This window comes from Saccopteryx leptura, chromosome 12, assembly GCF_036850995.1.
Source record: "Saccopteryx leptura isolate mSacLep1 chromosome 12, mSacLep1_pri_phased_curated, whole genome shotgun sequence".
Lineage (NCBI taxonomy): Eukaryota > Metazoa > Chordata > Mammalia > Chiroptera > Emballonuridae > Saccopteryx > Saccopteryx leptura.
Genome location: NC_089514.1, coordinates 33,904,424 through 33,929,593, shown reverse-complemented (window position 1 = coordinate 33,929,593; position 25,170 = coordinate 33,904,424). Strand labels below are relative to the sequence as shown.

At 37.0% G+C, this 25,170-nt stretch overlaps 1 protein-coding gene across 1 annotated transcript in view; it reads left to right on the top strand.

Annotated features, from left to right (window-relative positions):
* Window positions 1-25,170, top strand: part of VPS50 (VPS50 subunit of EARP/GARPII complex) — a 122,928-nt gene that overhangs the window by 19,338 nt on the left and 78,420 nt on the right. Inside the window, exons 3-9 of the mRNA XM_066354054.1 lie at window positions 5,676-5,798; window positions 7,236-7,307; window positions 10,536-10,589; window positions 11,413-11,483; window positions 12,189-12,306; window positions 12,394-12,429; window positions 13,459-13,541. Of these exons, the coding sequence (XP_066210151.1) occupies window positions 5,676-5,798; window positions 7,236-7,307; window positions 10,536-10,589; window positions 11,413-11,483; window positions 12,189-12,306; window positions 12,394-12,429; window positions 13,459-13,541 (557 nt within the window). The remainder of the gene's footprint in view (window positions 1-5,675; window positions 5,799-7,235; window positions 7,308-10,535; window positions 10,590-11,412; window positions 11,484-12,188; window positions 12,307-12,393; window positions 12,430-13,458; window positions 13,542-25,170) is intronic.

The following is a 25,170-nucleotide window of genomic DNA, read 5'->3' as shown; positions in this document are numbered from 1 at the left end:
TGTTGGTGGGAATGTAAAGTAGTACAACTATTATGGAAGAAAGTATGGTGGTTCCTCAAAAAACTGAAAATAGAACTACCTTATGACCCAGCAATCCCTCTACTGGGTATATACCCCAAAAACTCAGAAACATTGATACGTAAAGACACATGCAGCCCCATGTTTATTGCAGCATTGTTCACAGTGGCCAGGACATGGAAACAACCAAAAATCCCGTCAATAGATGACTGGATAAAGAAGATGTGGCACATATACACTATGGAATACTACTCAGCCATAAGAAATGATGACATTGGAACATTTACAGCAAAATGGTGGGATCTTGATAACATGATACGAAGCGAAATAAGTAAATCAGAAAAAACCAGGAACTGTATTATTCCATACATAGGTGGGACATAATAGTGAAACTAAGAGACATTGATAAGAGTGTGGTGGTTACGGGGGGGGGGGGGAATGGGAGAGGGAAAGGGGGTGGGGAGGGGCACAAAGAAAACAAGATAGAAGGTGACAGAGGACAATCTGACTTTGGGTGGTGGGTATGCAACATAATTGAATGACAAGATAACCTGGACTTGTTATCTTTGAATATATGTATCCTGATTTATTGATGTCACCCCATTAAAAAAATAAAATTATTAAAAAAAATAAAATAAAATAAAATAGTCCTGTTTGGTTTATTACGTCAAGAAAATATCGACTATTTATGCTTTTTTGATGTAGGACCTGACACAGTGTATATGTGTTGAATGTATTTTATTTTTAGTAATGGAAAATATGATTCCAGCATATAAAAATATATTGTATGAAAAACACCTCAACTATTGCATTTTATTGCTTCTAGTGCACATGCACTTCTCCCCATGACATTTTCTACCCTGTGGAGCCACCCTCTGTTGCTTAACTTGTATGCTTTCCCACTACCCTGTTTCTACTATGCTTCGCTTTATGTTTGTAACCCTCTTCCCCCGATTCCTCAAATTTGAAATTTTACCTAATTCTCTTATTTCCTTAACGCCACCGCGTTCACCAGCTGTGAACTTACTGTGCCGTGACACCCTTTGTCTTGTTTGTATATCCCTGTTATTGTCTGTTCATTTGACCCCTTTTACTACTTAGCAACTATTTGAGGGGAAAGGTATATATTTTTATTGATTGATTTTAGAAAGCGAGCAGTGGGGGTTGGGGGTAGATTTGTTTTGTTTTGTTTTTTATAAATTTTTATTAATTTTAATGGGGTGACATTAATAAATCAGGGTACAAATATTCAAAGAAAACATCTCCAGGTTATCTTGTCTTTCAATTATGTTGCATACCTGTCACCCAAAGTCACATTGTCCTCTGTCACTTTCTATCTGGTTTTCTTTGTGGGCCCCCCCCCCCCCCGCCAACCATCACACTCTTGTCCATGTCTCTTAGTCTCGTTTTTATGTACCACCTATGTATGGAATCATGCAGTTCTTAGTTTTTTCTGATTTACTTATTTCAGTCCGTATAATGTTATCAAGATCCATCCATGTTGTTGTAAATCAGGGGTCCCCAAACTACGGCCTGTGGGCTGCATGCGGCCCCCTGAGGCCATTTATCAGGCCCGGTGCACTTCCGGAAGGGGCACCTCTTTCATTGGTGGTCAGTGAGAGGAGCACATTGACCATCTCATTAGCCAAAAGCAGGCCCATAGTTCCCATTGAAATACTGGTCAGTTTGTTGATTTAAATTTACTTGTTCTCTATTTTAAATATTGTATTTGTTCCCATTTTGTTTTTTTACTTTAAAATAAGATATGTGCAGTGTGCATAGGGATTTGTTCATAGTTTTTTTATATTCCGGCCCTCCAGCGGTCTGAGGGACAGTGAACTGGCCCTTGTGTAAAAAGTTTGGGGACCCCTGTTGTAAATGATTCGATGTCATCATTTCTTATGGCTGAGTAGTATTCCATAGTATATATGTACCACGTCATCTTTTGAAAAAGCCCATCTATTGAAGGGCTTTTTGGTTGTTTCCATGTCTTGGCCACTGTGAACAATTCATTGTTCGATTGTTTTATGTGCCCTGACTGGGGATCAAACCCGCAACCTTAGCACATTGAGATAATGCTCTAACCAACTGAGCTATGCAACCAGTACCAGGATAGCTATATTTTACTCTACTTTGTTCTTTATGACCTAGTGTAGAGAAGTTTTATGTAATGGAAATGAAAAAAGATATTAAATAGAAATACATGACTTGGAAAGGTAAGGTAACAGAGCTTTGAAAGTAGGCAGGTTACTTTCTGACTGTACGGGAGAGAGATTTGATTCTTTTTGCCAAAAGAACTTTTGTTTTATTCCTTTACAGTTTAATTTAATACTTTGATTGTAGTTTTACTCCAGCTCTAATTCTGGGGTCACCTGGATGTACTTTTCTTTGTTTTAGGTGTAGTTGATTACTATTGGCAGGCAAGTTGATCATAAAATTTGGTATAGAAAATAAAATCCTTAAAAAAATTTTAGTAATATAATAATAGTCTTTTAGACTGAATTATCTTTTAGACTGAAATGTTTTATTCCTAACTTAGTTTAAGTATCTAATACTATTGTAACTTTAATATTTTTTATTTTAATATGGTATGTGGAATTTTGTTATTCTGTCCTGATTTTGCTTTTTAAATTTTTTTGTAGGAAAACTTTTGTTCATTTTGTTTACATAAAGTTTTACCTCATACATATATATTAGCTTGCAAATTTGGTTTTGATTTAGGTAAAAAGGCATTTCAGTACATCTCCAATTCTAGGAAAACAGTTAATAGAATGGCAAAATTATAATGTAGTTGTGGTAAGAATATGTAATTGGATGCTTGTGGTTTTTTTTTCTAATTTACATGCATAAAATATCCCCAAAATCATTTTAACATTTATTGTTATTTCTAGTTAGAAGAAATAAGCCTTTCATTAAGAGTTTGTGGAAAAAATTTCACTGTCAAAACAAGAATATGTTGTTTTTCCATTCTTTTGTTCTTATATTCCTTTTAAAAAAATATAACTCAGTGTGTTAATTTGAGTTTGATCAGTGATGTTTATCTGCAGTGTACCTGGACACTACAGGGTGTGGCGATAGAGTAATAGGAGCCATCTCACTTCTCCAGATGTGTGATCCGATGAAGCAGGCAGCACTACCAGCAACAAAACATTAGACAGCGATTGGGAGAAATGGTCTACAGCTAAAGGGTGGTCTGGATTGTTAGCGGAATGGAGCTTGTCTGAATGAGTTCAGATTTATGTTTTCACAGGGGAGCCGCTAAGTTGTGTGAAAGGAGAGGGTGTTTTATAGGAATGAGCATGGGCCGTTTGTTTCAATTGGATTCTACCTGTGTTCTGTGTTTCTTTTTCAGCCTATCTTGGCTTTATCCCTTTCCTTATTCCAAATTACTTAGAGTGTCAAGTGGACATGTCCGTTCTTTAAAGTTATATGAGTTTGCCTGCTGACATAATTGCTTAGTTCTCTAGGAAGAAATGGCACTTGACCTTTTATATACATATACAGACTGTACTCTTTTTACAGATTCGTTGCATTTGTGAAATGTACACTTGTGAGATATTTATAAATTAAATCATGTTTTCCCTTTGACATTCTTATAACTTTGGATATTTGTTTCACTGTCATTTTGAGTGTGTGTGTGTGTGTGTGTGTGTGTGTCCTTTATCAGTGACAAAATCTAGGTATGGAGAGAATAAGTTAGTCGCCCAAGGTTAATAGCGGAGTTGCAGCTGAAAGCTTACTATCTTTACCTTTAGATCAATCATTTGAGCCTTGTGTGGATAACCTTAGTGTGTAGTTGTATGTTATTAGCACTTACACGTTTAAGATGAAAGTGCTCATTCATTGCAGTCTATTTCAATTTTGGCTTAGCTTCATACCTGATGTGTTTTTAATCTTAGCAAATTTTATAATTTTCAGTTTTTTGTTTTTTGTACTGAGTGGTACCAAGTACATTTATATGCTACTGGAATTCCTAGGGGCCATCACTGCCACATCCTCACTATGCTTAGTCCCATCCTTAGCTTGCAGCACCGCAAGTGCCTGTGGACTTTTAGGGATAGAGATTGCTAGGGATTTCTAATCTCTTTTCCCATTTTACTTTTCGGTGTCATTTCACATTTCCTTTGGGTGCAAGGAGGTTGCCTGTGGATAGGCTAGCTGGGAACCCTTCTGCAAGTGGTGTGGGTTTAACCCAATCTGTTCTCTAGAGCTGTTGTCCAGGGTGCTACCCAGATTAGTGTTGTAGATACTCCCCCACCCCACCCTGGGAATATAGCCCCCACTGATTTCTTACTGTACTCACAATAGCTCACTGCTTGGTGAATCAGGGTGGCTGTATCTTTGATCTGTTTTTGTTAGTGTGTCTTAAAAGACAAATTTTGGTACTGAGGAGGCATTTTCTTTTTCAGACACTTTTACTTATACAAGTTTGATTTTTATGTCTTTGCTTTCTCTTTTAAATTTACTGGAATTTTAAATTTAAACAATAAAATATTCTCTTAGTTTCAGATTTATTCCTCTAATATTTTAGTATCATCTACTAATAAGGGATAATTTATGGTTAATAGGTTTGCAAATTTAGAATATAAAATAAAGCCTAACAGATATATAAGCTATCAGCTCTTTTTTATATATGATGTATATATATGAGGCATTCTTTTAAATGAAAACTATGCCCTGTAATAAAATAACCTAGAGTACCTCTATTTGGACAATAATGTTCTCTAATTGACCATATAATTATGTGTATTTAATTAGTGAGAATTCATTAAGAGTTTTGAAGTATGATTTTAATGATTGTAAAATGATTTAAAATACTAGTTTCTTTTTGTGTAATTAAATGTATTTGAGATGAATTTGAATAAAAATGTCTTGATTAGTGTGGATGAGAGAGGGTATCTGAATTACTGAAATTTTTCAGTTAACTGAAGGTTTATCCCATTATGCAGTGAAATTGCATAGGCTAAGGATGCTGCCTGTAGATGTAGGGGTTTATCTGTCAAGCTCTTTTCAGGTGTGTAATCATAGACATCCCATTCTGTACTATTAGAAAGAAGCATTTTCTCAACTCCAGAGCACCGTTTCACAATCATATCATTAACTGCAGAATGAATACTCTTTGCAGGAAGTCTCATAGGCTTACAGAGCTAAACTTGCAAATCTTTTCCAAAGCCAGGGTTTCTTAGCTGAGCACTGAGGTTTTCAGCAGAAGGAAGGATGTCTACTGTTCAGGGTTCCAGTGCTGATTTTGACCCAAAACTGGGATGTTGTTTTTTATTTCGCTGCGGTGAGACAGAGTTTAGAATGTTGAAAAATGATGAATAAATGTGTATATAAATGTGATGTGTATGTATGAGAGATACTACTTTGTTTTTTCCTTTTGTTCAACATCTAAATCCTCTCAACTACTAGCTGGCACAGAAAGAATTGAAAATAAAATCCAAATGATAAAACTGGCTGGTTTTTCTTCAATAGATGAGTAGTTTTTAGTGTTTGGCTATTTCCTAATTTTTCATGAACTTAGCTGATAAAATCATTTTGTCTTTTTGGTCAGAATGCTGCCGGAAGATTTGTGACTGTTGAAACAGATGATTATTTCTGTGGAGGGAGAATGATAACAGCTACAAGTGCTGTAATTGTGATTTTTTTTCTTAAAGGAGGAATTCCGAGAACTTCGAGAACAGCCTTGTGACCCTCAAGCTGAACAAGAACTAATTAATAGTATTGAACAAATATATTTTTCTACAGACTCATTTGATATTGTTAAATATGAACTAGAGGTAAAAAAAAAATTTAAACCTACCTAAAGCTTACTTTTTTCAGTGATTGAATTTGTAAGATTTGAATGCGTTTTAGGGATGGCTGCTATACCTTTTTAAATCCGGGATTGATCTATAATGACCATATTATGATTTAATTAACATTGTTTTAAGATGAAATATTTTAAAAAATGTAAAGTTAAGTGCAGCTGTAGAATATTGGTCCAGGGAACATTTCTATATTTTTTATTTTTAACTGTTAACATACAGTGTGTTAGTATGCTGCCTCTATTTTATATTGGCTAAATATGTTTAGGAAAGCTCTTTTAATTATGGGTACATATTTACATAACTGTTTAGTCATAATAAATACCTGTATGCCATAATGTTTATAACACTGGAGTTTTAAATTTATAGGAATTTTTTGGGGAAGAAGTGAGAATAGTAAAACTTGGTTTTAGATAAAACCAAATAAAATGTGCATATGTATACTTTATATGCAGTATATGCAAAGTCATTCCCCAACTCATGGTAAGGTTTTACCAATAAGTTGACAGACTTGGAGTCTTAGAGTTTTGCATCTACAAAGTGGTATACATTCTTTTTTTCCTTCTTTTCTTTCTTTCTTTTCTTTTTTTTTTAAGTAAGAGGAGGGGAGATAGGCAGATTCCTGCAGGTGCCCCAACTGGGATTCACCCAGCAAGCTCATCTGGGGTGATGCTCAACTACTGAGCTAATTTTAGTGCCTGAGGCCAATGCTCAGATCAGCTGAGCTATCCTCAGCCCCTGAAGCCATGCTCAAACCAGTTGAGCCACTGGCTGCAGGAGGGGAAGAGAGAGAGAAGGGAAGAGAAGCAGATGGTCACTTCTCATGTGTGCCCTTACTGGGGATTGAACCTAGGACGTTTGCAGACTGGGCCAATGCTCTATCCACTGAGCTACAGGCCAAGACTGGTATACATTCTTGTTAGTTTTTCAGGCCATTTTCTGAAAGCCAATGTATAATCTAAAATATACTCCAGCAATTGTCACTATCACACTGTAGTGCTTACTACTCATTGTATTTCACAAGGAAAATACGTTTTGAATTCTGTCATAGACAAGGAGTGATATACCTGTGCTGTTGGAGTGGAGGATTGGGGTTAGGGACGTCCTCACATTCTCCTGTCACAAGTCATGGAAGCAGGGTCTCCCAGCCCAGGAGTCAGAGGTTCCAGTGGTAGTGGGCTTTCCTGGAGGTCAGAGGCAGCCGCAGTGGAGATAGTAGGCTGGGTGAGGAGCACCGAGGGCTGGGTGACAAAGATGTGGAGGCTTTTGTGTCTGGAGTCTAGTGGGGGAAGTGGGGAGGACAGGAGGAATGGACACGAGTGGGATGTGTTTTGTATGCATGTCAGAGGTGTAACGGTACATGACACCAAACTAAACATTTTACTTTTCTCTAATGGATTTGTTTTTTAGAAGCTCCCTGCTGTTCTTAATTTGCAAGAATTAGAGGAGTACAGGGACAAATTGAAACAACAGCAAGCTGCAGTAAGTAAACACATTTTGTTGTGACAAAACTGTAAATGAAACACAGAAAGGGGCAATGTTGTCAGATTTTATGGTGTAACTAGTATATTAACATTCTAAACAAATCTTATTTAACATGACTTTCTCTCAAAGATACATTTATAGTATTAGAATTTAATGCTTATTAAGTTTTCCTCACATTACCTTGATAGATTTGCTTCTAAAAGTTTAAGTTCTTTCCCTGGAATCCTAAATGTGATCAAAGAATTTTGAACTTTTTATTTCAGATTACTAGGTACCTTTAGGGTTCTTGTCATGCAAAACTAGCCACAGTTTTATGATGAAGTCTTATTTTTTTTAAACCTCAGAATAAAGGTTCCCATTTCTAGTTGAAATATGTCCAAAAAGAATACAGGGGCAGGATTTAGAAAGTCTGAATTGTACTTACTATTTAATTGTATGACATTGGGCAAATTATTTTGTTTTTATTTGTGAAGTGATGGATTAGACCTGCATTTTCTCTACTTTTTATAAAGTTCAGATGTCACTGTAGATGATTAAACAGTGGAAGTATGTGGTCTTGTTAAGTCTTTTTAATACTAAAGGAGCTATAGTAATACACTTACCTGATTGAATTTAAGGTGTGGTGTAGTCATAGATCTGACAACAAAAGGAAGATGCAGGCATGCACTGCATAACAACAGCTCGGTCCGTGACCACATATACGATGGCAGTCCCATGAGATTATAATGACTGTCAGCAGAAACCTCTGGTATTGAAGGAACAGTCTGGACCCAACTCAGATTTGACTTGACTGTTATCTCGGCGGTTTAATGAGAAGAGGGGCTAAGTAGGCGGTTTAATGAGAAGAGGGGGCTAAGTAAGCCATCCTTGCCACATGCTGCTGGAGGGTGGGGCCGGGAGTTGGGAGCAAGCAGGTGGAGGGAGCCTGGACCTGCCCTGTCCTGCACACAAACTCTCTTCGCTTCCCTGTTTCTTCTCTTCCTCTCTCTTTCCTCCCCAGTCCCGCTACTAACTCTCCCTCTCTTTTTCCCTCCCCTTCCCTCCTTTTCCCTCTCCCTTTCCCTCTCTCTTCTTCCTTCTTCCTTTCCCTCTCCTTTTCCCTCTCTTATTATTTCTCCTCTCAAGCTTTATCTCTCTGGGTCTCTTTCGATCTCTGCTCCCCCTTCCTCTCCCCTTATTTTTCCTCCTGACATCCGTTCTCCCTCCCACGTCTACCTTCACAACCCCACCAACGTGCATGCTGCACCCACATTTTATCTTTTCTGTTGTACTTTCACTGTGCCTTTTCTATGTTTAACTATGTTTATATACACAAATACCATTGTGTTAGAATTGCCTTTAGTCTTCAGGACAGTGACATGCTGTACAGGTTTGTAGCCTAGCAGCAGTAGGCTATCTCCCGCTGCCTAGGTGGGTAGCAGGCTATACTATCCAGGTCTGTATAAATGCACTCTGTGATGTTCGCACAAGGACGGAAACGCCTAATAACGCATTTCTCAGAACTTATCATTAAGCAGTGTATGGCTGTTTACTTCTCTTTCTTTTACATTGAAACCAGGGGTCTCGGTGTGTGTGTGATCTTCCTGTGGGTAACAGCAGTGGGATGGGGAAGGAACTTGAACACTCAAGGGTTGTGTAGAAAAAATATGTTATGCAGTAAAAATATGTCGTGCTTTTGGAGAATTATATTTCAGTGGATGGTAGCATCTTTTCGCCTCCTCTTGGTTTTAGCATGTTTAAATATGTACGCCTCCACTTGTGCGTTTTATGTGGTCATATTTTTCGGGAATCAACCTCATCACATAGTGACCTTTGGAATTTGATAAACCTGGGCTAGGATCCTGACCTTGCAATTACTAACTGTGGGACTGTGAGAAAGCCTGTAACCCATTTCTACAGATTGTCATGAGTGCCAACTGAGCTAACACAGGAAAAGCAGTTCACTGCCAGGTACAGTGCAGACTAACAATAAATACATGTCTGTTTTTTTTAAGTCCAGTTTGGTAAAGTTAGGTGGGGTTTTTTGTTTGGGTAATTCTCTACAAATTCACATCTATTGATATATACATCTATACATATATGTGCAGAGTCAAAGCAATTAGAGAAAACATGAAAAGATTAGTGCAATGTGTAAATGTGTATGTAATGTTTTGTTCTCAGTTGGCCTGCTGAAGGGGAACCCATTGTGTTTCTCGAGCAAACATTCACTGAACAACTTTGGTGTGCCACACTTTGTGTCAGACGTGGTGTCTCATAGTGTCTGATAGGGACCCTTGAAATGTGAAATAAGAGCCTCATGTTCAAAACCATTATAATTCTAACTTGCATACATTAACATTATTTATTGAATTGGCTAAGAAAACGTGAGAGATCGTTATAGTGTTCCAAAAAACACGCGTTCTGAATTTTTTTAGGAGAGGACCAAATTACGGTTCGTCGTCTTATGTGGTAGAAAAGGACCTAAAGGGTACAGGGACATTCTCTGTTTCCCAGATATTGTCTTTATAAATTTAATTGATTAAACATTTATTTCTCTTAAGTTCATCTCTTAAAGCAAATCCTGAACCCTTAAAAATGATTCAACTTTGCCCTGGCCAGTTAGCTTGGCAGTAGAGCGTCGGCCCGGCGTGTGGTTCAATTCCCGGCCAGGGCACACAGGAGAAGTGCCCATCTGCTTCTCCACCTTCCCCCTTCTCCTCTCTCTCTATCTCTCTCTTCCCCTCCCGCAGCCAAAGCTCCATTGGAGCAGAGTTGTCCCAGCCACTGAGTATAGCTGCATGGCATCTGCCTCAGGCACCAGAATGACACCGTTGCATCGGAGCAATGGCCCAATGGGCAGAGCATCGTCCCCTGGTGGGCATGCTGGGTGGATCCTGGCCGGGCGCTTGCAGGAGTCTGTCTGTCTGCCTCCCCCCACTTCTCACTTCAGAGAAATTGAAATAGAAAAAAGAAATGATTCCACTTCTGTCCATGTTAGATCAGATAATGATACTCATATTATTAACAGTCAGAATGACCATTTGTTGCGTTTCTGTTAAGGACCAAATACTCTGCGCTGTGCTCTACTGCTCTTAACTGATTTTATAGCCCAGAGAATATGTGGTCAGAGCATGCTGTGGAATTAATGGGGAAGGCCTATGGAATATTCTTGACAAAGTTTTAAATAGAAAATGTAACAGGAAGCATGAGGTTGTTTTTACTTTGTTTGATTACATGTTTTCATAGGTCTCTAAAAAAGTAGCAGATTTAATCCTTGAGAAGCAGCCTGCTTATGTAAAGGTAGGATAATATTTGTGATTTTCCATAGTGAAATTTAAAAATGTTTGAGTGACTTCTGAAACTGATGGAGTATTTTAATTTATTCTTTTGTCTATAATTCCGTAGCCACACATTGACTCTTTTTTAGAGTGTGTGTGTGTGTGTGTGTGTGTGTGTGTGTGTCTCCCTCTCATTTGAGAATTTACCAAACTGAAGAAAAGAGTTTTTCTGTCTCATTTTAAAATAATATCTTTGGTTTTCTGACCTGTAGAATAGGTTTTAAAAATTGCTTCTATGTGTTTTCTAACACTTAGATCATTACCAGTGGATGCTCAACGGCGATGTAACAATCTGTCTTTAAAATAGGATAAAATTGGAAATCTGTAGCTGAATCTGTCTTTTTACTGGAAAATCAGAGACTTCAGAATCCATTGAAATATCTACGGATGTTCAAATGAAGACATTTGTTGTCAAAGCATGTTAGCAAACATAAAACATGTCTGTCATATCCTTGATTACCTTGTGAAATTCTGTTAGGTAGAAACATTTAAATGGATATATTAGTCTTTGTTTATGCCTGTATAAAGCAGGTTGAGTCGAAATTTCCTTACAAGCAGCACTAATTATTATATGTCATTTGTGAAAATCAATTGAAGATTGTCATTTTGAATAATTTTTTTGAAAAATATACCAACAGTTTTCAGGTTCAGGTGTTTTTTTTGTTACCATGTTTCCTTGGTGGGCTTTTCTTTGAAAGCCACCAAAGTTTATGTTAGAGTACCATGTAAATAGGAAAGAAAAATATAACGCCTCAAACAATAACTTACACCTAATCTTTCCATAGGAACTTGAAAGAGTTACCTCCTTACAGACTGGACTTCAGTTAGCTGCTGTGATCTGCACAAATGGGAGGAGGTATTGCATTTAATATTTTGTTTTTTAAGCTGCAAAACATTTCAAGAAAAACTGTGAAACTGTCATTGATAGTAGACTTTTAAAAAATTATTACTGATTTCTAGAATACCATTTAGTAACAACATATATAATGATCGAAAACTACATGAAGAAGGTATGTGGGAAATGTCTGTAAATCTAGTTATGCCTTAAAAACTGTACTGTTTTTGTATTGCTTAGATTAGTACTTCTCAAACTCTATTGTGAAGGACAGGTTTTCTTTTTTTTCCTTTTTACATTTTCTAACTTGTTACAGACTTATTTTTGTAAGCAATAAAAAGAAAGGACTAAGAAGATGGAAAAAAAACTACTAACGACAAAGAAAACACAGTCCCAATTTTTTATTATTCATTCATGAAATATACAATTATTATGCCAACTTTTGCTCTAAATGTTTTTAAAAGCTTATTCTCAATTTATGTATTATACTTTTCTTCTGATGGACCAGTAACAGTTTGAGTATTGGCACTAGTGTACCCACCATACTGTGAGTAATGCTGGCTTACATTGTATAGGTCAATAAATTTGTCAAATAAGTTTCTGATAGTAGTCATAATCTCTGTTTTAAGAGTAATTGAGGATACTGCCTATTTAATTGTCTATTATTTTGTGTGGGTGGTTTTATTATACTAGAAAAATTTAACTGTTTACTGTTCATTTTCACAGACACTTGAATATTGCAAAGGAAGGTTTTACCCAAGCTAGTTTAGGCCTTCTTGCAAATCAAAGGAAACGTCAGTTGCTCATTGGACTTCTGAAATCCCTGAGAACTATAAAGACATTGGTATATACAGGTTACTTTCTAAAAGTTAAAATTTAATTTTATGGTTGAAACAGATTTTTACCTCTGATGTTATTTTTATTTTTTTAGCAAAGAACAGATGTGCGCTTAAGTGAAATGCTAGAGGTAAGTTAACAAGGCTTGAAAATTTGGTGAATTTGATCATGTTAAGTAGAAAAATTATAGTGAAAAAATTCAGATGAGTATTCTTTCCAAATTTGTATGTGATATAGAGCGTTTTTAGATATGTAAAGGTACTTGCTTTAGAGCATTTTTCTATTGACATAATATACTTAATTTTGAAAAATTAATTTGAGAAATGTTGAGTTTGTGGCAATGAAAGAATGTTAATGTCACTATCTTTCGATTGTACTTGCACTGAAATAGCAATGAAATGATCTTTTTCATCTAAGATATAATAGTGACTTCAAGTATATTTCCTATGTTCGTTGTGTTTGGTATCCCTTATCTTAACTGGCTTTCTGAGTGACCCGTGTGTTTTCTCGGATGCTTTCTTAGCATTCTCAATCTGCTTCTGTGAGAAGGCTCACAAAAGCCTGGTGTTACTGAAGAAAAGATTTTTAGGGTTTTCTGTGCCATTATTATATTAGTTGTAAACCATTATCACTCAACTGGGGTTTGAGAAATCTACATGCAAAATTCCTTTGGCATTAAATTACTCTTTAGGTGATAAAAATATTCTGAGGCTGTTAATGAATATTACAATTTCCAAATTTGTTTGTTTAAAAGTATTAGAACTGTTGAATGTTGTGGTAGAACTGAATGTTAATTATGAGCAGAATGAATGTTGTTTGGACATGTTATGTAAACATTCCTGAAAGGAGAAATGTTAATAGTGAGAGAACACCTTTCTTGGGGAGCAGCTTATAATTCTGCGTGGCATTACCCACATGTCATGGTCACAGAGAACTGGTATTGCGTATTTGAGGGACAATATTCTTTCTACGCATAGGTCTGACCAGCTACCTTCTTCTATTTTATTTTTTAGCTGTTGGTATTCTCATCCTCATATGAAAGAAATTAAGCTTTTCTGGTTCTGTAATTTTTGGATAAAGTATGAACAGAAATTTGTTTCTTCAGGGGCTTTAAGAAAAATGTTTGCAGTCTAATGACTTCCCTTGTTGTTGTCTGAAGGAGGAAGACTACCCAGGAGCTATCCAGTTGTGTCTGGAATGTCAGAAAGCTGCCAGCACTTTTAAACATTACAGTTGCATAAGGTAAGGCAGCACCAAAACTGTAAAGCTGACTCAGTTGGCTATTTTTAATGTAGGGGTTGTATAACAAACAGTGTTTAATAAATATTAAAAATAAATATTAAGTCCTCTGTTCTTTTAGCATTCCTGTTCATAAGTGGGAGGTACAATAAAACTGTGAGGCTCTGGCCAGTTGGCTCAGTGGTAGAGCATGAGCCCGGCGTGTGGATGTTTTAGGTTTGAATCTCAGTCAGGGCACACAGGAGAAGTTCCCATCTGCTTCTCCACCACCCTCGTTGTTTCTTCTCTCTCTCTCTCTCTCTCTCTCTTTCTCTCTCTCTTTCTGTTTCCTCCTCCTGCAGGCATGGCTGGCTTGGAGCGAGTTGCCCCCAGTAGCTGAGGTTGGCTCCATGGTCTCTGCCTCAGGCACTAAGAAGAGCTCCATTGCTCAGCAAGGGAGCAACACCTCAGATGGGCAGAGCATCGCCCCCTAGTGGGCTTGCTGGGTGGATCCCGGTCAGGGCACATGCCAGAGTCGGTCTCTGCCTCCCTTCTCACTGAATTATAAACTAACAAACAAACAAATAAATAAATAAATAAAATTATGAGTAATGATTCTTTAGGTGTAATCAGATACTTTTTAATCCTACTTTTTCTTTTCACCTCCCTTGAAACTCATATTCTTTCCAGTATGATTTACTTCATTTTTATATAGTAGAGAAAAGTAAATTTATCTGTTCATATCTCCATTGCATGCCTGGGGAATTCTTTCTCCTTAACTTACCCTAGCTTGTAAATATTGAGAGTGTTATTGTAGTTTGTTTTTCAGATTGAGGTGGTTCTAGTGTTTGCCTTACCCTGATAAGATACCTTTTGGAAAATATAAGTGTAAATTTATTTTATATAATAGTCATGCTTATAATATTTAAATGATTATGCATTTAATGCCTTACATCTTTTGTTTAGTTATTTATAAAATGGATAATGTAAAAATGACTGCTACATCTCTTGCTATTAGTTATAACTTTATTAATGGATTTTTGGTCAGCTTAAAAAGAAGGTTTTGTATTACTGACGACAGTGTACTGGGGAGGCTCCAATCCCCACATGGAATTTCCATCATTCCTTTAAAACTGTCACAAGTAAACAGGCAATCTAAGTGAATGGTGTCCTGGCCAAGCAAACCCAGTTTCAAATTAGATTCACACCTGCCGCAGGATGCACCCCCTTAGTCTCTCCTCTGCAGAAACCTGGCAGTCAGGGAGCACGACTCACTGGTGCAGTGGGTGTTGACTGCCAGTATTTGAAAAGTAAAAAGATCATGGTAGACTAAAACATTAATACATCTTTGAATTAAATTTTTTTCTTTTAATATACTCCAACATTATAGGTCTCTGCTGAGTGTAGGATAAGGGCTAGCTATTTCTCCCCTGGAGATGCTTTTTAAATGTTTATGGAATTTTTTTCTTTACAATCATGCATATTGAAGCAGCATGCTGTCATTGGATTAGAAAATACATAGTTGGGTAAATACCAGTGATACTTTGGTTTTATCCATTTTGACTGTGATTAGCTGTCAGTATTAAAGATTTGATTATGTCATTTACACTTTTTAAATTGAGTGACTAGAGAATTAGGTCTAGTATGTTGAATGCATTTGAAAATTTTACTAAGTCCTCTGGGTCCTGGAAAAGGATAGCACACATTTAGTTTACTTTGTGGTGATAAATGTGTTAGGGTGAGAACAGCTTATTTGTGATTGAGTGAACGTAATTGAGGTCGTTATGTGTTTACTGAGTGTTTATTATATGCCACATGCTTTGCTTTGGAACTGTCTAGTGATCAGCTATACATACTGTAGCTAGCATTATCTCTGGTTTTCTAGAACATAATCTATCAAGGACTTGAATTGAAGAAGGCACAAGTAGGATGGGACCTTAGCAGGGAGAGAGTTGAGCATGCAGTGGACGCTTTGGAACCTCACTCTCCTTAGGGGATCAAGATGAAGGGGGATTTGATGGAGGAGCAGCAGGAGATAGCGAAGCCAAGATCTGAGGGGCTGTGGATATGAAATTACAGGTGTCATGAGGAAGTCTGTTGTAGATATGCCACGCCAACTGAAGACTACAAATATCAATCTGTTGGTGTTACAGTGACGGAGAAGTCCGAGTTGACCTTTTTGGGGACAGATTTGGTTGCTGTATAGGTGTAGAGTGAGAAAATTTGATAAGGAAGAGAGATGTGCAATTGAGAGGGAGAAACTCAAATAATTGAAAACTGATGGAAAGAACGAGAGGTTGAAAATAAAATCGAGAACATGATATATATATTAAAGCTTTGCAGGGATTATAGCAGAGATTGACTTTGAACAGGTCACCATCTAATACAGTAGGAAGAAATGGGTGTGGAAGTTTGGTGACAGGAAATTGAGGGAGTAGGTATCTGTTGACACTTTATTTTCTTCATTAAATGGAAATTTTATTTTAGTTGTGCAAAAGTAAATGTATTACTGGATGACAGTTAACTATAAAAAATATTTTTAAGAAAATTCTCATTTAGGCTTTTTAAAGTTAGCATGAAGTAACTTCTAAGTACTTTTTCATATTAATGTATATAATGATATGTGGAGGAGCTGTGACTACAGTTATCTGACCTGGTCAAGTTTTGACATTGAAAAGATCTGGAATGATGATTTAATTAAATAATTTTTCTATTTTAGATAATGTATTTAATTATGCTATGTATACATATGTGAGTCATTCATGTAATAATAAGAATAGTTTGTCTTATTCTCTGAAAATAGGTAAAAATACATCCACGAATACATTGATGGCCAAGGGATTCGTTGCAATGGGGTTTCCTGGGAGAACTGTTCAAGTTGTGTCTTTAACTTGATGATCAGTGCCAACGACATGGTGGCTCCGGGGGCAGAGGTGCTGGTTGGTTGACTTGTTGGTGGAGAGGACAGCCCCCCACTAGCAGGTCCTCCCCATGCGCCAGCACTGCTGCCTTTGCTTGCCTCCGTTCCTTCTGCCTGACCCAGTACACGTTCCCCTTCACCTCTTAGTTTACTCTTTTGTTCCTGTTGCGAGAACAAGAGAAGTTTGTTCACTTCTAGTAGATAAAGTGGCATGGGATATATATGTAATTTTGATATGTTGACAGGTTGAGTCCATAAAAATGGCAGGAGCTTTATTCCAACATTTAAAATTTTTGCTTTTATTAATTAGTTGCATCTTTTTTTATTCTACACATTTATTTTCTTTGTTCTTTCCTTTTTTTTTTTTCTAATCTTCTAAATACAATACTGTATTTAGAACCTGTTCTTGAGTTCTCTAGTCGGGTCTCTTTATACGTGATTCATCAACACTTTATTCCTTTACCTGGAGCTGTGGGATTTGGCCAGAGACAAGATTTAAGTCTTTGCTTGGAACTGAGTGAATCAGAGTGAAAGATCATTTGGCACTCTGGTAATCATAGGCATAATAATTAATTTCTAACTGAATTTATACTCTCATTTTCTTTAACATTTATATTTATTTTCATTCCTATCAATGACTAGAGAATCAGCAAATATATTCCGTTGAGAAATGTTCATTAAGAAAACCATGACTCAGAGCATTTTTGGATTCTAGTGTGATTTTTTTTTTTTTTAAATGCTGGCAAGTTCATATGTACAGGGTACCTGCTTGTCTACTTCTTAATTTTTCCTTGATAGATTCTATGTTCTTTCCTTTCCTAGTCACATTGTTTCTTTTATTGGAAATAAAACTTTTGGTAGGTGGCAGATTTTATTTGTTCCCAATAAGCATGAAACAACTGAGGGCTGACTCATGATTCTGAAGTAGGAAAAACAAAACTCACGTGTTTGTGTTTGCATAAAGAGCCATTGACTGTATACCTAGTAATACTCAGGTGATATGGCTATATAATTCAATACACAAAACACCAAATAATAATGATGCAGCCAGTTGATTGAAAACTGAAAGAAAACATAACTATTCGGTACCTTGTATCTTCCTTGAGATGTGCTGTGTTTCAGCATATTTAATAAAAGATACTGTGACACTTTTATAACCGACAGGAAACTTTTATATTATTTGACATTTTTTTGAGTTGACTGACAGAAAGTCATATAGTGGGGATTTGCTGGGAACAAGAATCAGACTGTGTTTATGTTAAGGTACATCTGAATGAAGCATTTAATTTCTTTTTCATTTGAAATTTATCTATATTAGTTTCAAGGAGAGTTATTTTTAAAGGTCAAAACTTCTTTATTATTTTTCATTTTATTTGAAGGAAACTACTTGAGTGAACCTGAGAATATTCTGGAATTTGCACTGAAAAGTGCATACCATTAGACGTTGTTTGTCGAGTACTGGACTTTCATATAGACAGATGTGCAGTTGGTCCTCCATATCCATGGGTTCTGCATCTGTGGAGTCAACCAACCACATATCAAAAATATTTTTAAAAAGTTTCAAAAAGCAAAATTTGAATTTTATCACACACTGAGCACTATGCTGAATTTACCCAAATGAAATGATGTGTAGGCATACCCTGCAGTGAACTAGATGCAAATACAGGTTGTATGTAAGTAATGCACAATTTTACATATGGGACTTGAGCACCCTCAGGTTCTGTTGTCTGCAGAGGTCCTGAAACGAAACCCTCATGGATACCAAGGGATGATGACTTAAATTTTCATAGTCATTAGAATACCCCCCCCCCCCCCATATTATGATCTTGGCAGTTGAATGAAAATTGTAGGTTGTGGGACTTCTTTAAATCACAGAATAATGAGCATAACTTTTAGATAGAAATACGGCAGTGCTGGGGACTATTCTTCCCCTGCTGCCCTTGATGCCTTCCTAGCAAGATGTACCTGCCCTCCTCTTCTAGACTCAGGCCAGGGGAACCTAGGAACCCTGCTCAAGCAGGGAGTGTTTCCGTGGGGTTGCTGGGTCTGCTGCGCTGGACCATGTGTGTAGATCTGGAGCCCCTGTGGCTCAGTCTGTTTGGGCTGAGCTATTGATACTGCGCTATTCTGACACGGACTGTGCTGCCTGTATCTGAACTTGTTTTACTCTGCCTCCTCCCTCCGTGCCACACCATTTAAAAAATAACGTCAAGTGTTATCATATGGCAAAAACGTACTATTTCAGGTACGCTTTACTATTAAAGAAAAGGGTTATAAAGAAAATGCAAAGGGTTTTCTTTCTGCTCCATTCATGTCCTTTCCTACTCCCTGGAGTAATCTACAGCTTTTAATTAATTTTACATTTATTAACTTTTTCCTAATAGATTTAAATATAATTTAAAATAATACATTAAGACATCGTTTATCTGGTTTTTTGCTCTAAATAGTTGTTTAATCCCTGTAATAAAATATCAATAAGAGATAGGAATTTTACTTCTGTTTTCTTCTCTATCTTCCAGATTTTGTTTGTGAAACTTATTTTTTCTTGGTCATGTTTATATAATTTTTTGTGACCATAATTAAAACTTCTGTGATTTTTCAATAAAATATTATGCCTTTTTTTTTTTTTTTTAATAGGCGGAGGCAGAGAGACAGACTCCCTCATACTCCCTGACCAGGATCCAACTGGCAAGCGCTCTGTCATGTGATGCTCTGCAAGTATGGGCCCCTGCTCTGTTGCTCAGCAACCGAGCTATTTTAATGCCTGAAGTGAGACCGTGAAAGCATCCTCAGCACCCAGTTGGATTCCCAGTTAGGGCACACAAGAGGAGAAGGGCCCATCTGCTTCTCCCCCTTCCCCCTCCCCTTTCTTTTTCTCATCTCCTCCTGCAGCCATGGCTTGAATGGTTCTGGTTTGAGCAAAGTTGGCCTGGTGCTGAGGAGGGCTCCATGGCCTATCCTCAGGTGCTAAAGTAGCTCACTGCCGAGCAGCGGAGCAGCAGCCCGGATGCCAGGACATCACCTGGTAGGGGGCTGCCGGGTGGATCCCGGTCGGGCGCATGTGGGAGTCCGTCTCTCTGCCTCCCCACCTCTCAGTTAAAAAACAACCTAATATAAATCTTAGTATTATGACTATTTAAATATTATTATCTGCAGAACAGGGTAGAGTGATTGGACTTATAAAAAGAAAGTAATCCTTTGTCTTTAAATGAAAATCAAAATCAATTACTATGTTTTTTCTGTTGAACATTTTTTACTTTTTTAGGTCCTACTCAGCTGCTTTCATTTTTATAGCATTCTTTTTTTAAAATATATTATTTTGTTAGTTAACTCTTGAGATTTTTTTTTTTTTTTTGGATATGGGATACATGAGAGGTCAGCTTTTAGATTCTGAAATGATATTAATTTTGTCCAGATACATGATTGAATGAAAAATTATTTTTTTGTTAGAAAAAGGCTTTGGTGAGTTGTCTTCTGGCCTCTTGTTTACGATAGAGGCAGATGCTCTTCTCATTTCATTATAAAGGGTCCTTTCCTTTACAGATTTTTAAGATTTTTCTTTTTACTTGATGTTCTAAACTTGCACCAGCTGCCTAGAAAAGTCATCGATGTCAGACTCTTTCCTCCTAGGTAATGAGACAAGAATGAAGTATTATTTAATGCTTATCTGCATGAGGTGCTGTGTTACTTATTATGCCAAGAGCTTTTGAAATTTATTTGTTCTCTAGGAGTTTAAAATAACAGACAGTTAACAAGCAGGACTGTGAGATAATATGCCAGTTAAGAGCACAGAGTACACAAACAAAAGACCACTAGAGATGTTTCATGCTGTGGCTGGCTCACTTCTGATACCCCCGCAGGAGCGGAGAAGACTGACATTTACAGGAGCAGCAGAAGCTCAGCACTGTTAGCTCAGGCGGCACTGACTGCAGTAATTCTAAATTAGATTTTCATAAGGTTTCCTCACTAGAGCTTTACATTTTAGCTTTTAAAAATTGAATCATGATGATGGTGATAGTGATGATGGTTATGAAAACATTTGAAGTTGTTTGTCCTTTACTGTGTTGCGCATAGTACTAGTCATTTTTCTTACCTTTTCATATTTAATATTGAGAAGATATTTCTCAGAATTGTTAGTATTTTCTCTGTTTTATGGATGAGAAATTGATGCTTTGTAAAATAAATGGAAGAGGTAGGAGTTTATTTAGGTCTTTTGGAAAAAAGCTCTTGGCATAATAAGTAACACAGCACCTCATGCAGATAAGCATTAAATAATACCTCATTCTTGTCTCATTATCTAGGAGGAAAGCGTGTGACATCGATGACTTTTTTAGGTTTGTTGGAACACAGAGCTTATTGCTTTTAACCAGTAGTACACTGTACTGTCTTCTAATGCATAGCTATTATATATCGTGGGAAGCTCATGGCTAGTAAGCCAATTTTTATTCGCTTCAGTAATTGACTTATATACTTCCAGAGCTAATTTGTTTTATTTTTCTAAACCCATTTTTGCTAGTTGTGTTTGTTATTATTATTTATGTTAAGTGACTAAACTAATGAACTGAAACAGATTTTTAGAAGTTAATTTGAATGTGTTGGAAAAACAATACACATTATTTAAAATATATTTCCTTTTTTAATTTGTTGAAGATGATACAACTTATAAAAATTGGGGGATATACCTAAATGTGATTTGGCATTCAGGTTGTTTTTCATTTGTGTTTAAGTTCCTACTTCACCTTAGAAAAACTGAAACTTGAAATTACATACAATTTACTTGTAATTTGGCTCATACCAGATTAAGAAGTTAAAACTGTAATCAAATGAAAATACACTGGTTCTAAATCAGAAATTAGTGAATGAAGTACATTTATACCGTTTTATTTAAAATGACAAGATACCTGTAAACACAAATTTGTTTTAACTTTGAACAGTTGAGCACTGGTTCAGCAAATTTTGTCTTTAAAGGGACATATATTTTAAGTTTTGCAGGCCATAAGGTCTTTGTGGCAACTATCCAGCCCTGCTCTGTAGCTGGAAGGCAGCCACAGACAATATATAAACAAATTTTTTTTGGCTGTGCTCCAAGAAAACTTTATTTAGAAACATAGGCTGTTGGCTAGATTTGGGAATGTTTTGAACATGTTCAGTATCCTTCGTAATGGACTCCGAGCTTTCTTTGTGGTTAATGGTTGTGTTCTAGGCTAGGTCAGGGATTTCTGAGCACACTGAGGACAGAGATCTGCTGGCTAGATCCAAAGAGATCTTAGTTCTTTTACCTCTGAGATCAGCTCATGGTTTGAAGGATCATGTGGAAACTTCATGGTCCCTCAGGGTTGTTGGTCTGGCTTTAGTGTTTGAAAATCAGGTTTTCTCCGAGGTCTATTAATAAACTCTCTGCCAGCTGTGAAAAGATTGAATCCACAGGAATAGACCTCTGATCTAAATAGCCTGGAATTTTTACGGGCCATTGACATACACTGTAAACTTAGAAGTATCAATTTCACTTAAGTTTATTCTAGCAGTTTTAGCATCCTGCCTAATCATATATGAAGATGTGATAATTTGGTAACTAGTGTTCACAATATAATAGAATCTTGAAACTTTTGAAATACTAGCTAGCAACCTTGAGATCTACCCCACTTTTGTATAGGAAACTGATGCTCAGAGAGGAAATTAGACTTAAATCACATGGCTCATTAATAATAAAGCAGGGAAAGATCATTAAGATACTAATTACTTTAATACCATATTTTTGTACAATCAAATTTATACAAAATTTGGGTTTATATGCTACCTTTCTAGAACTCATTTTGCAAGTGTGTCATAGATCAGCTATTTAAAAGAACACAGTTATTTATGCATATGTTATCTTTAATATTTTCTGTAGTAACAGGAAAAATGCTCCCAGAATTGTTTGTTTGATTCATTCCATAAACTTATAAGTAGCCTTTAATTGCTTTAGCCTTCCATCTTAGAAATGCAGTTTTTTTGATAAGGTAGCTGAATAGATTCTTTTAACATACTTTGATTAATTGACTTGAATTCATGTTTTGAAATGATGATGAGTTTTCTCTAAAGGCCATCCAGTTAATATGTCCACTCCTTAATCACACAATTTTTATATATGTATTTTTAATTAGTAGCAAATTGTTCTCAAACTGCAGTTGTAGCTTTTGAAAGCATTTTAATAAAGTCAAAATGTTTAATTTATAAATTTTGTTTAAATACTTCTACATACTATTTTCATTACCATGTTTGTATTAACTCTTAATACATATATCTAAAATCATTGTAACCATAAATGATAGAAATAACAAAAACTTCATTGTATGTTAATTTTAGAAACATCAAAGCACTTTTTTTTCAATTGAAAACTTAAGTAATTACTGTGACCTGTTAATGAATTTAGATATATTTTTCTTTCCTTCAAGCTCAAAATATTCCCTGAAAGAATATGTTTATAAGTTCTGACCTACTTAAATATTGGAGGTATTCTTACCTCTCCATAACTGTGTCTGTCTTCAGCCTTAGATGCACTTCCGACCTCCCGCCCCCCATGACAGAGGAGTGGAACTTGTTTTAGCTCTGTTTATTGCTTTTTGTCTTGCCAAGGTACCTGTAGACTCGAGGCTAGTGTTTTTTTCCTTCTCAAACATTCTTTTTCTCCTCTCTATAGTTTTGTTTACTGAGGTAGAAGTAGGGGCTAATGGAAGAGTAAAGTTTTGCCATTTTTGTTTGAATTGCAAATTTGATGTTTGTTATCTTCCCTGAGTCAGGTTTGAGTTTATTTAGTTGTGGGAGGTCACTGGGCAATAAGCCACGATCCCTGCTTAAAGAGAGTATATTCTAGTTATTGTGAACATTATATGCAATAATAAAGGGTGTAAGTCTGTGGTTTATTTGGGGAATCACATATATTCCATATGACTAAAATACAGGCACTGAAAAGTGAATAGGTTATTTTTTCATGTCAGTTATTCAGAGTCTTACACATCATACTAATTTAAGACTTTATCCTTGATTTGAGTAGGGGCCACTAGAGGTATTCAAGCAGTGGATTAATGTGGTTTTATTTCTGCTTTACTTAGGAGCTGCAAACTTAGATGTCTTTAGGGACCAGGCAGGTAACATGTGAAACAGGAAATAGTCAAGTCCCTAGGACTGGTCAGTCTTTGCCTAAAGCCTTTCACACACACAAGGTATTTGGAAATACTGAGCCTGACAAATCAAACAATATTGATGAAATTCAGTCTGAACTTAGACCAGGGGTCCCCAAACTTTTTACACAGGGGCCAGTTCACTGTCCCTCAGACCGTTGGAGGGCCAGACTATAAAAAAACTATGAACAAATCCCTGTGCACACTGCACATATCTTATTTTAAAGTAAAAAAACAAAACGGGAACAAATACAATATTTAAAATAAAGAACAAGTAAATTTAAATCAACCAACTGACCAGTATTTCAATGGGAACTATGCCCCTCTCACTGACCACCAATGAAAGAGATGCCCCTTCCGGAAGTGCACTGGGGGCTGGATAAATGGCCTCAGGGGGCCGCATGTAGCCCGTGGGTCATAGTTTGGGGACCCTTGACTTAGACCCCTGCCCAGAGCTATCCCTGAAAGTTTCTTGGAGGATGTACAATGTTTGGTATACAGAGGTCAATGGTGTTTGTCAAAGAAACACATTGGATGGGTCGAAGGGTGGGGTATGTGTGCAGATATTCATTAGGAAGCTATATATTAAGATAATTCAGGCAAAAGGTGATATGCTTGAGTTAGGACACAAAATTGAGAAAGGACAAGAATAGGTGAATATGAGAAATACTGAAATGGTAGAATCATCAAGATTTGATGAAGAGAAGGGAGAATTAAAGATGATTTTGACATTTCCGGTTTGGATTGGATAGGTAGTGATTGTATGAATGAAAAGAGAGAGTACTTGGGACAAGAAACAACTCTGGGAGAAGATACTGATTTTTGGGGGTGGGAATGAGGAATTGTTTAATTCTTTCTGATGCCAACACACTAAAATGACTCTCATTTGGGGGGTATTATTTTGAGGCCTTTAGGACTCATTCTTATTTTTATTCATTAATTTTTTAAACAGTAATTGTTTCACAATTATGCTTTTTTTTTTTTCATTTTTCTGAAGCTGGAAACGGGGAGAGACAGTCAGACAGACTCCCGCATGCGCCCGACCGGGATCCACCCGGCACGCCCACCATGGGGCGACGCTCTGCCCACCAGGGGGCGATGCTCTGCCCATCCTGGGCGTCGCCATATTGCGACCAGAGCCACTCTAGCGCCTGGGGCAGAGGCCACAGAGCCATCCCCAGCGCCCGGGCCATCTTTGCTCCAATGGAGCCTTGGCTGCGGGAGGGGAAGAGAGAGACAGAGAGGAAAGTGCGGCGGAGGGGTGGAGAAGCAAATGGGCGCTTCTCCTGTGTGCCCTGGCCGGGAATCGAACCCAGGTCCTCCGCACGCTAGGCCGACGCTCTACCGCTGAGCCAACCGGCCAGGGCTTCACAATTATGCTTTTAAGGACAATTTCAGTCTTGTCTATAAGAATTCCTTTAACTTGTATCTGTGGCTGTGGCTATTTTTCAGACATAAATTCTGTTTAGAGATCTTAATTTTTCTAATAAGGTATTAATCCCACACTGTTGGTTATCAAAGGATACAGTTTTGCTCATTCTCAGTTTTTACTAGAGAATATACTTTCTCTATA